This window comes from Poromitra crassiceps (genome assembly GCF_964638095.1).
Source record: "Poromitra crassiceps genome assembly, chromosome: 15".
NCBI lineage: Eukaryota > Metazoa > Chordata > Actinopteri > Beryciformes > Melamphaidae > Poromitra > Poromitra crassiceps.
In genome coordinates, this window is record NC_139634.1 from 2,127,532 (window position 1) to 2,140,258 (window position 12,727).

General features: G+C 42.7%; 1 protein-coding gene across 1 annotated transcript in view; it reads left to right on the plus strand.

The window, feature by feature from the left end:
* Positions 1-262: 262 nt before the first annotated feature.
* The window catches only part of LOC310790809 (protein NLRC3-like), a gene marked incomplete at its 5' end in the record, with an annotated part of 46,841 nt that continues 34,376 nt past the window's right edge, over positions 263-12,727 (plus strand). The window contains 2 exons of the mRNA XM_083652521.1: positions 263-372; positions 567-677. Of these exons, the coding sequence (XP_083508647.1) occupies positions 263-372; positions 567-677 (221 nt within the window). The remainder of the gene's footprint in view (positions 373-566; positions 678-12,727) is intronic.

Genomic DNA, 12,727 nt, shown 5'->3' on the forward strand with positions numbered 1-12,727 from the left:
ATTGACATAAACACAAACACACACCTTCACACATACTTGACCTCCATCCATGCAAAATATTGGCCTCCAAGGGTGAAAAATGTGGCCGCTAAAGGGTGGTGAACTTTTTGTTGACACACCAACCGACAGAGAGACATATAAATAAATAAATATAATATTTTAAAATAAGGTGATTAACAGGCGTGTGTGTGTGTGTGTGTGTGTGTGTGTGTGTGTGTGTGTGTGTGCGTGTGTGTGTTTCAGACTGACTCGAGTCCAGAAGATGGGGGCAGGGCAGGGCAGAGCAGAGTCTCCAGCACCCAGCTGTAAGAGTGATCGCTCTAAAGTCAACCCTCCAGAGTTCAGTAATGAACCTGGACCCCCAGACACAAAGTAAGAGGACTGTAGCACTCAATAACATAATAATATCTGGAAGATGTAGTAAAATCTGCACTTAACTTGATACAAAATTTAATAAACCCTAAAACTCCAGATGGGCAGAAACAGTGACAGTGTGACGTCACATCCATTGTTGTCTGTCTTTACTAGAACTAATGATGATATGTATCAAACATTTGTGTTTGCAGAGGTCAGTACCACAGGCAGAGAGCAGAGTCTCCAGCACCCAGCTGTAAGAGTGACCACTCTAAAGGCACACCTCCAAAGTTCAGTAATGAACCTGGACCCCCAGACACAAAGTAAGAGGACTGTAGCACTCAATAACATCATAATATCATAAAAATGTAGTAACATCTGCACTTAACTTGATCAAAAATGTAATAAACCAAGTAATGTAATAACTTCACCAATAATGTAGTAAAATGTCCTGGCTGATATTGTAATAATATTTTACTGATAATGTAATACCTTTCAACATAATAAGTTGAGTGAAAAGTTGAAGTGGGATCCTTGCAGGTAAAAAAGGAGTGGAGAGCAGGAGAACTTGGAGAAAATCCAAGGCAACAAACAGTTTCAGAAGTAATCATGAAAAAGCCTTTATTGTGGCACGGCTAACAAAGTTCAAACAGGGACCTACAGTACGTGTTTCAGCTCAGCAGAGCCTTCATCAGGGTAGAGGCCCAACACAACAATGCATACACACACATATATATATATATATATATATATATATATATATATATATATATATATATATATAGTGACATCACTCCTGTGTCTCAGAGAGAACCTGCATCAACAATCATTGTGAACAATAAGGCATAAATACATGATGGATGGTTTACAAAGTAAAGAGGTCCATAATAAAGTTTAATAACAAAAAGTGGTTACCCACAAAAAAGAGAGAGACACAGAATGCAGTAAATGCACTGCAAGTGGGACCATAAAGTGATGATCAGATACAGGGAGAGGAGTGACAGTGAGTTTGGAAGTGCAGCAGGATTGGGTGAAGACCAGGTCAAGCAGGTTCCCTGCTTTATGAGTGGGTGGAGATAGAGGGAGAGATCGAAGGATGAGAAGAAGTTAAGGAAGAGGGGGGATTTCAGGGTTACCGCCTGTATGTTGAAGTCCCCCAGAAGAATGAGTGGAGTGCCATCCTCAGGAAAGACGGAGAGGAGGGTATCCATCTCATCAAGGAAGTTACCAAGCGGACCAGGCGGGCGGTAGATCACCACAATATTGAGCTTGACAGGTAGGGAAACAGCAACTGCATGGGACTCAAAAGAGGATATAGAGAGATGAGAGAGATGAGTGACAGTGTAGGTCCATTTTGGTGAAATGAGGAGACCAGTGCCTCCGCCACGCCCATAGGCTCTGGGGGTTTGGGAGAAAGAGTAAGCCACAGAGAGTGTGGCTGGAGTAGCAGTATTCTCAGGTATGATCCAGGTCTCTGTGAGAGCTAGAAAGTGGAGGGATTGAGATAGAGCATGAGCTGAGATGGTCTCAGTCTTCTTAACAGCTGACTGACAGTTCCAGAGTCCTGCAGTAATAGTAAAGGGACTACTTGTGCGCTTTGGGTAGGAAAAATTACAAGGGTTACTACATCTGAAGCTGCCATATCTACGGCGTCTATGGGCTGATGTTATAACGGGGATGGGGGAAAGACACATGGGTAGAAGAGTAGGTAGTTAGTAAAATAGAAGTAACACAAAGCCCTATTCTCTGGCCTACCCTCGATGGACTCCCGAGTCTTGGTGCCCAGAGGCTGCAGCTTACAGCTGCCGCTGTAGACTGGCTATGCTAAGAAATACTGGTTCAACAGGGGCTCCAAGGTCCGCCTACACAATCAATCGGTCGTTCACAACAGCTGCTCACCTGATGTCAGCTGAGAGCAATTAGCAGCTTTAAACTACTCTAGTTTCACTCTATGATTTACAGACAGAGAAAAAACTAGCCTACATTACCCTAACCACAACTATATAGCAGTATCACTTTAAAAGACAGGAAAAGCAAGGCAAAAAGCTAACTCACCAACAGATTTTGTGCAATTCAGCATAGTGCCACCTACTGGCAACACAAAAAGTGGTTTACCTCATGGACCGTTCATCCCATTGACTTCAAACTTGAGGAGTGTGCTTCTAAGAACCGCCCAGAACACACACAGGCCTTACACACACAACACAACACAACACAACACAACACAACACAACACAACACAACAACACAACACAACACAACACAACACAACACAACACAACACAACACAACACAACACAACACAACACAACACCAGGCTGGAGTCCCAGCAAACTAGCTTTATAATCTACTAATGTAATAAATTGACTTTATTGTTAAAGTGCAGATTAGGATCAGAACAGAAGCAGCTGTTCTCCTTATGAAAAACTCCAGATGGACAGAAACAGTAACAGTGTGACAACGCATTGTTTTCTGTCTTTACTAGAACTAATGATGATATTAAACATTTGTGTTTGCAGAGGTCAGTACCACAGGCAGAGAGCAGAGTCTCCAGCACCCAGCTGTAAGAGTGACAGAGGACTGTAGCACTCAATAACATCATAATATCATGAAAATGTAGTAAAATCTGCACTTAACTTGATCAAAAATGTAATAAACCAAGTAATGTAATGGTGATGGATGTTATACAAAGTAAAGAAGGTCCATAATAAAGTTTGAAAACACAAATTGGTTACCCAAAAAAAAAGAGAGAGAAAGAGAGAGACACAGAATGCAGTAAATGCACTGCTAGTGGGACCAGTGCTGAAAACACTGCCCACAGACTAGAGGTATAGCAGGAATCACAATCCCAAGCTGACAGGGAGAACTACTGTTTATACAATCAACAATTATACAGCCTACAAAGGTGAGGCAATAGAGGCCCTCACAAGGAGCCACACATTGAAAAGTCATCTAAACAGCCCAACAATGGAATGTAGCTGAGAAAAAAAACAAAATGAACAAAAAACAATCTCAAGCTCACATTGAGCCACAGTAGACTTATGGAATTCAGCATTAAAACTCTTAAAACTTAAAATGGAGAGAAATCAATGTCATCATTTAGACACAGGAAAAGTGGTTGATCTTATCTGTCTCTGACCTGCTGCTGTTAAATCCATACAGAACATATCTGTATCTGACCTGCTGCTGTTAAATCTATACAGAACATATCTGTCTCTGACCTGCTGCTGTTAAATCCATACAGAACATATCTGTCTCTGACCTGCTGCTGTTAAATCCATACAGAACATATCTGTCTCTGACCTGCTGCTGTTCCATACAGAACATATCTGTCACTGACCTGCTGCTGTTAAATCCATACAGAACATATCTGTTACTGACCTGCTGCTGTTAAATCCATACAGAACATATCTGTTACTGACCTGCTGCTGTTAAATCCATACAGAACATATCTGTTACTGACCTGCTGCTGTTAAATCCATACAGAACATATCTGTCACTGACCTGCTGCTGTTAAATCCATACAGAACATATCTGTCTCTGATCTGCTGCTGTTAAATCCATACAGAACATATCTGTCTCTGACCTGCTGCTGTTAAATCTATACAGAACATATCTGTCTCTGACCTGCTGCTGTTAAATCCATACAGAACATATCTGTTACTGACCTGCTGCTGTTAAATCCATACAGAACATATCTGTCTCTGACCTGCTGCTGTTAAATCCATACAGAACATATCTGTTACTGACCTGCTGCTGTTAAATCCATACAGAACATATCTGTTACTGACCTGCTGCTGTTAAATCCATACAGAACATATCTGTTACTGACCTGCTGCTGTTAAATCCATACAGAACATATCTGTTACTGACCTGCTGCTGTTAAATCCATACAGAACATATCTGTCACTGACCTGCTGCTGTTAAATCCATACAGAACATATCTGTCTCTGATCTGCTGCTGTTAAATCCATACAGAACATATCTGTTACTGACCTGCTGCTGTTAAATCCATACAGAACATATCTGTCTCTGACCTGCTGCTGTTAAATCCATACAGAACATATCTGTCTCTGACCTGCTGCTGTTAAATCTATACAGAACATATCTGTCTCTGAACTGCTGCTGTTAAATCCATACAGAACATATCTGTTACTGACCTGCTGCTGTTAAATCCATACAGAACATATCTGTCTCTGACCTGCTGCTGTTAAATCCATACAGAACATATCTGTTACTGACCTGCTGCTGTTAAATCCATACAGAACATATCTGTCTCTGACCTGCTGCTGTTAAATCCATACAGAACATATCTGTTACTGACCTGCTGCTGTTAAATCCATACAGAACATATCTGTTACTGACCTGCTGCTGTTAAATCCATACAGAACATATCTGTTACTGACCTGCTGCTGTTAAATCCATACAGAACATATCTGTCTCTGACCTGCTGCTGTTAAATCCATACAGAACATATCTGTCTCTGACCTGCTGCTGTTAAATCCATACAGAACATATCTGTCACTGACCTGCTGCTGTTAAATACATACAGAACATATCTGTTACTGACCTGCTGCTGTTAAATCTATACAGAATATATCTGTCTCTGACCTGCTGCTGTTAAATCCATACAGAACATATCTGTTACTGACCTGCTGCTGTTAAATCCATACAGAACATATCTGTCTCTGACCTGCTGCTGTTAAATCCATACAGAACATATCTGTCTCTGACCTGCTGCTGTTAAATCCATACAGAACATATCTGTCTCTGGTGTTTGGGGTTGGCTCCGGGTTTCCCTAAACCTGAATCTGGAGTAACAGCAACTGGACATTTGAGCCATTTATCCATTAGTTATAGTTGCGAGCTAGATTAGTTGAATGAGGCACAGTTTTGACATGCATCAAAGTGACCTCTTCGTAGAGTAGTTGACACCTGCTGGGGGGATTTGTGGTGCCCGTGTACCATTTTAGCAAGGGGCTTATGAAATAACTTGGAATATATATATATATTTTAATCGTTTTGGAAATAAATTGTAATCTCTAATCCAGCAATTCCCAACCTGTGGGTCGGGGCTGACTGGTGGGCCGCGAAGGTATTGCAAATGGTCCGCCAAATCATTTGAAAACATTATGAGTTGGGGAAAAGTTATGGATGAGAATGCATTTCTCTGTTGTTGAATGAAACCATTATGTAAGAGCCATGAATTGATTGATGATGAATTATAATGAATTGGGAAAATGTATTATTATGCTTGTTTATATTTTGGTTATTTTGTTTCTTTGTTATTCCATTATGGCAGTGATTGATAGAAGTAATTGGGTCAAATGAATGGGGGCAGTGATATCCATCTACTCAGTTAATTTATACACCTGTTCACCTGTTGCTGGGGAGGACAGAGGGGAGTGAGTAGGTCGATGTACTTTTTGTTGACCGCAGTTTATAGTTTCTGATCGCTGTGATTACTTTGATATAAGTTCCTGCACGTTGTATTGAGTTTATTAATTTTTCTTTGTAATAAAACTTCAAAACGTATTTTGATCTCAGCGAATTATTTTTGTTTAGCGCGTCAATTCATCTACAAACAAGACCTATCTCAGCCTCTCAGCGGCTTTTTACTTTTGTCTCCAGTAGCCGCTACACTGAGACTAATGTAAAAATCTAACCTGAGAGAGATGGAGAGAGAGAGGCAGAGAGAGAGAGAGAGAGATGGAGAGAAAGGGAGTAAGACAGATGGACAGACAGACAGAGAGGTGGAGATGGAGAGAGACAGATATATATGTATATATATATATATATATATATATATATATATATATATATATATATATATATATATTCATAGTCATGGAGTTCTGGAAAAAAAAATCAAATGGGGGTATGTGGCTACAGGTCCTTGATATGAAAAGGTTGATAATCACTGCACAATATAGCCTACATATCTATCAGTCTTCACTGTACCGACTCACAGCTCCAGTCTGCCCCCTGCAGGCTGGAAAGCTCCAAATTAACTCCGTTTATGGAGTTAGTGCGCTAACTGAGGTTCAGGAACACAAGACCACACCATGTAATCACCGGCGCCTCGCTAATCCATTTGACCTGCGCTCCAATCACTTAACTGATGCATACACCTGTGTTCTATCAACTCAATCACTCGTAGCAGGGGCGGACTGGGATCATAATTCAGGCCGGGCATTAGATACCAAGCAGGCCAGGCCGATACGGGCCGATGCGCGTGCCGGCGTCCGAAGGGCGCGTGCCGGCGTCCGAAGGGCGCCTGCGAAAAATTTGGGCCGTTTGAAGCTCAATTTGGGCCGTTTGAAGCCAGATTTGGGCCATTTGAAGCCCGATTTGGGCCGTTTGAAGCCCAATTTGGGCCAAGTCCAATTTTACAATAAGATGCACGCACTTTAACCCTGAATAAAGTAATAAAACCACTAGTAAACCAGTAGGCGGCGCCTGGCCTGCTGTTCAGTGAGTGGCCTGGCCTGGCCTGCAAAAAGAAAAAAAAAAAATTTGCAGGCCAGGCCAGGCCAGGCCACCGGGCATTTGCCTGACGTGCCCGATTATGCAGTCCGCCCCTGACTCGTAGCCTATATAAACACGACCACATTCTCTCTTCCCCCTGTTTGCCTCAGTCGTCACGACCCTCCCCCCCAACCCCAAGTTTCTTCCTCCGTTACGGGCAGCACGGGCGGAGTCTGCACGTTCTCCCCGTGCCTGCGTGGGTTTTCCCCGGGTACTCCGGTTTCCTCCCACAAACGGCAAAATACATGCTAATTACGGGCAGCACGCGTGGAGTTTTCTCCCGGTGCCTGCGTGGGTTTTCTCCGGGTACTCCGGTTTCCTCCCACAAACAGCTAAAGACATGCTAGTCAGGGCTGCATAATCCTGCATTTCTATCCCCTGATCACAGGAACCACGGGGGGTTGGTGCATTGAGCCGGGCCTCCATCCTGTCACTGCCGTAGCACCCTCCTGAAGAGACGCTGCCGCACCTCGACCCCATTCACGCTCTCGCACCCACTTGCAATAAATTATCTTTCGTTCAAACCATGGTGTGGTCTGTGTTAGTGAAACCACTTTATCCTGGATTCACTTCAAAGAGTAGATGGTTTTAACCTGACAACACAATTCCATGAAAACAGTCTATAATAATAGATAATAATAAAACTATATCAAGAGTAATCTTACTCTAGCTCAGTGATTTTCAATTTTTTTTTAAATATTAACCTAAGTCAATCCAATTTAGAGCCACACACCACCATTGATCAGATTCTGTCTCTTGAACGCAAATCTGAGAAGATTTTTATTGTTAGATATGATTTTTTCATCCAGAACTCGATGACTGTCTGTAACGTAGGCAGAGGGAAACTATGATCAGAACAGTCTTTCTTCTATATTCTCTAATTGTGTTCACTTCTACTCAATTAAATGATGTTGAAATTTAACAATTGATCAGTTTTGCTGGAAGCCCCTCAAGGAGGCCTGGTGGTCCCGGGACCCCACATGGAGAAGCATCGCTCTATGATGACTGGAACTATCAATCCATCAGTTTATCAATGTCAACTGCTGATTTTGACATGAACATCAGCTTTTCCTATTTGTTTGGCCATATTTACATTATATCAAAGAATCAGGCATTCACAGTATTCTGTTGCATCAGCACATGGGCGGCCAATGGTGGCAGGAAAACAACAGCTGATTACAAATTGTAATGTTAATTAAACTCATGTTTGCTGTTATATGGTTGTAATTATGGTTATATTTATGTATGTTGAATTTATCTCAGTTGTTAAGCGCCCAGTTTGATAAGATTTTGTCCCAGTGTTTCCCATCTGATTTCTGCTTTTAGATGTTTTATTACAGAAAGTGTGTGAAACCCACGACCAAAACAGTCATACTGTACATTCTGTCATCATGTTACTTATGGATGGAATTTATAGGCTAGTGAAAATAAATTATTTCCCCACTATTTGGGACAGTCCCTATGGAACAAAGTGTTGCATTAAAAGGCAACAGTTTAATTTGCCTTTATTCCTGTAGCAGGTCTGCACGTAGGAGCCTAGTCATGAAGGACAGATGGAGGACAGAGAGTACATAGGAGCTTAGCCTCAAGTTCAACGCGAGACTCTTCAGTCATGCTTCCTTCAGAGCAGTGGCGGCCGGCCACTAGAGGGCGCCAGGGCGCCGCCCCACCTACTGTATCCATCCACATGAAAGAGGGGGAGATAAAACATTATATTAACACGAATTAAAACTCACCTCACCCACATCAATTCTTTGTAACGTCGGGTGAGATCAAACGAGTGCCGTCAGCGGAGGACCAAAATGCAAGACTCATTAGCCAGGAATGGGTCTCGCGCTACTTTTGCATGCTAAAATAAAGCTGATAACGTACAATTTGATTCAAGGGGGGGAAACCCTTTCAGAGTACAACACAAACTGTCTATTTTGCTGCAACTCGACAGTGCTGCTTATCCAGGAGATGTCGGGACTAGTCTTGGCTCTGGATCAAACCGTCGAGGGATATGATTAGCTGTGTGTGAGTGGGGGCGGGTCATGGGGCGGGTGCAGTCGGAGTTTTTCTGTTAAATGATTGGCTGTTTCCGTGTCACTTGTACTAACAAGGTACATGATTGGCTGTATGAGCCACGGAGCAGAGGGAAGCGCTCTATAATGTGATGGATGAAAGTGGTAACATTTCATACATAAACAGAAAAAAAGGACGCAATTATCGATTCTGGAATAAAAGATAGATTAAAAAAATCATGACATTAAAAATCGCGATACTTAAAGGTCCCAATTCGTGCAGCTGTAACCTCTTAAAAACGTGTGTCTCTGGTCCATAAAACATGATTCTGGATTAATTTGTCGAAAATATAGCAACCCCGTTTGTTGTGACGGAGTTCTCACTTCCTCATCTCGTCGCTTCCCAAGAATGGTCAGTTTCTATAATATATTCAGAACTAACAGTTCCCATTGGCCGCTGAGGGAGAGCCCGCCCCAGGCTCCCAGCGGCCAATCAGATTAGCGTCTGTGGACCAGCACGCTAGGTTGCGAGTTATCGTTAACTTAACGGTTACTACGCTAAAGAGGACATCTCAAAATGCCTAGACTTACCGAATGCACCTCTGCAGTTGCTGGATCACGTACAGTTGGCGTCGCTCCAGCTAGAAGTGTTAATTTTGTGGCTATAGACAAAATGGTGCAGGTAGCTTGTGTGAGAGAGACCCGCGCAGTATGCGTGAGCAAGCTTGTGACGTCCCAATTCCCCTCTGGGCAAACGAAGCGTTTGGGGGTGTGGCTTGGAGGAGACTGCAGGGGGAAGCTGGATAGGGACAAATCCAACTGTGGCAGTTCTGAGCTTGTGACCACTCATTACAGGGAGGGCTGACAGCAGTATACAGTATATGCATTTACAAGTAAAAACAGCTTTTGCACGGAATGGGAAGTGAATTAAGTGAATCAGTTTTTTCCCCCACCCCTAATATACTGTATATATATATATATATTTTTTTTTATGAGCGAGGTGAATATTAGATATTGAGTATATAATCTGCAATAAATATGTAGATTCACAATTATCTACATGTGTACTGTTTTTGGGTCAATATTTTCTTGCACCGAATTGCCACGGACGCCGTCCGGGGACTTCCGGTTTACTTCCCGTTTCCACCAGTGCAGATCATTAGAGTATCAGGATCTGTGAAGTTGCACATGCGCTGTTCACTCTCAAAAACAAAGGGATTTGGGAGGGCTCTGGGCGCACGTATCTAGCGACCAGGTGGATGTGGGGTCAGGTAGAGTGAGTGTCGTGACGTAGGCTAGGCTACGTAGATGGGAAGCGACCATAGGGTAGCGACGCAATATATATAAACACTAGTAGCAGTCCCACGCCGACGGCTTTGCAGCACGCGCGCGAAGCAAATAAGTTTGTTTTCAACTGCCATAAAACACAAAAGACGTTTTGCAAGAATGGAGAAAGAAAATTCTGTGAAGTCACTCAAAACGACGCCGTTTGAGAGACGGAATTTACATGAGAAGCATCGAGTGAAAGAGCTTGGACCAGATCACCCTGAGCTCGCCATTAAACAACAGGCTACAGACAGAGGAAGAAAATACACTTGTTTCTAGTAGCTAGTAACGTCCGTTACTACTTGCTTGATTTAGGGCTCGAGTGGACAATAATTCAATAGCCTATTGGCCCATTTCCACCGCAGGTAGTAGCGCGATCCCGCTCCGCTCGACTCGATAAATGGTCTCATTCCACCACTAAAAATGATCCCAGCCCGGGTTGTATTGGGGTGGAGTCGTGCTACTTTTCGTACCTGCCTCGTCGTGGTTCTATTCTGTGAACCCGGGTTCATACGGTGACGTGAAAACATTGTTGACGACTGATTGGTCAGGCAGAATCGTGTTTACTCTGTCTACTGACTGTCAATGCAATGCTGGCGGCTGCATACCAGTTTAGTGGGCTTACCTTCTCTTCTGTTATGTATATTTCCATCAGTCTTTTGTGTTGCTGCCTTCGCCTCCGGTGAAATAAAATCGTGGCGGGTGTTCAATTGTCTGAGAGAGAAAAAGTCCACTGCTCAGGGAGCTCTGTAGCTGAGTGCAGGCTGCAGCGCTCCGCTAGGCCGCAGCGGGTCTTTGGTGAAGCCGTGGTCTTGCCTGGTGCGAGGCCGTGGGGTACAGGCTTCACTCTGTAGCGCCTCTCCCGTCCCCGCGCAGCGCAGCGCATGCCTGTGAGTTTGACTAACTACAAAGTGATATCCATTCTCCTGGCCGATTGTCACATTTGCCCATGTACACTGTAGGTCATTTAGAGGCACCAGTATTTCATAAACAGTTTAAAAGTTCTGTGGATGGATTTAATTGTAACGTTATGTTATAGCCTACTTCGGCTATTAGGCGAAGGACAGATATGCGGTCGCTATGACGACCAGCTGTGGGCGGGGGTGGGCGGGGGTGGGCGGGGGCAGATGATCCGCGGTGGAAGCAAAACGTCCATCGGGCCGATACGAGTAGAGCCGACTGGTGACGAGCTGTGCAGGGCAGTAAAATGTGGTGGAAATGAGCCATTTTATTGTTGTCTTTCAGTGGAATCATCGTGATGATATGAAGTTATTTTAATAGTGACATTTTTGCTTTCTAAATTGATGATGACAAGCAAATGTTACTTAAAAACTGATCAAATGAGGTATGGCAGGAATATTATTTGAAAATATAAGGTTTGTTGACATCACCATTCAGTTCAATGAGATGAACACTGATTTTGCATACATGACATGATATTGATATTGAGAATAATCCTTATGATTATCATATTGATTTCAACCCCATTGTCCTCTAGCGCCCTACCTGGACAAAAATGCACCAGCCGCTACTGCTTCAGAGTCTCGGATGAGTGGTCTCCTCAGCCACTGCAACGCCGGCTAAGTGGCTGCACGCGATATACACGCTATCAACAGTGTTGGGGGTAACTCATTACAAAAGTAACATATTACCTGTAATGTATTACTTTTAGCAGTAACTCAGTAATATAACTTATTACTTATAGGATTTCAGTTATACCAGTTACTTTCTCAAGTAACTAAGTTACAAATTGAGTTAAATTTTATTAAATCAAAGCACATATTTAAAAAAGATACAATCATTTCCTATTCAAACTGTGTGTTTTTATGCAAATATCCACTATAGATGACAATAACAAAGGAAAAGAATAACATTTAGAATTTTGGATTGTTTACACTGACTTCAAGGCGGTTGAAATTATTTTTCGTGATGGTTCCGGGGCAGCCATGTCATTCTGCTGCTGCTGTTGTTTTGGTCAAAGTAATGCAAAAGTAGTGTAATAAGTAACGAGTTACTCTACAGAGAAAGTAATATTGTAAAGTAACTTATTACTTTCAAATGAAAGTAACTAGTAATATGTAGTATATTACATTTTGAAAGTAACTTGCCCAACACTATTAAACTGTACTTACCTCCGAGCCAATGTTGTTATCCAAGATGACGCTGCCCAGGCACTCCCACATAGTACGTAGTTTCCAATACCGAGCACTTTTTCACATGCCAGTGCTGAAGTTTTTAGGTGCTCCACAGCGCCGGTTATATCGGTTCGGTGCTCAGTGGTTGGGAGGGTGTACTGCAGCTTACAATTTTGAGCATCGGCTCCGCCATGTGAAAAAGTTGTTTGCTGGATCAACCCTAGTTGTTTGTTGTTTGTCAAGTTGTTTGCTGTTGTGTTGTGGTTATTGTGTTGTTGTTATTGTGTTGTTGTTGTTGTTGTTGTTGTGTTGTGGTTATTGTGTTGTTATTGTGTTGTTGTTGTTGTTGTATTGTGTTATTGTTATTGTGTTGTTGTTGTT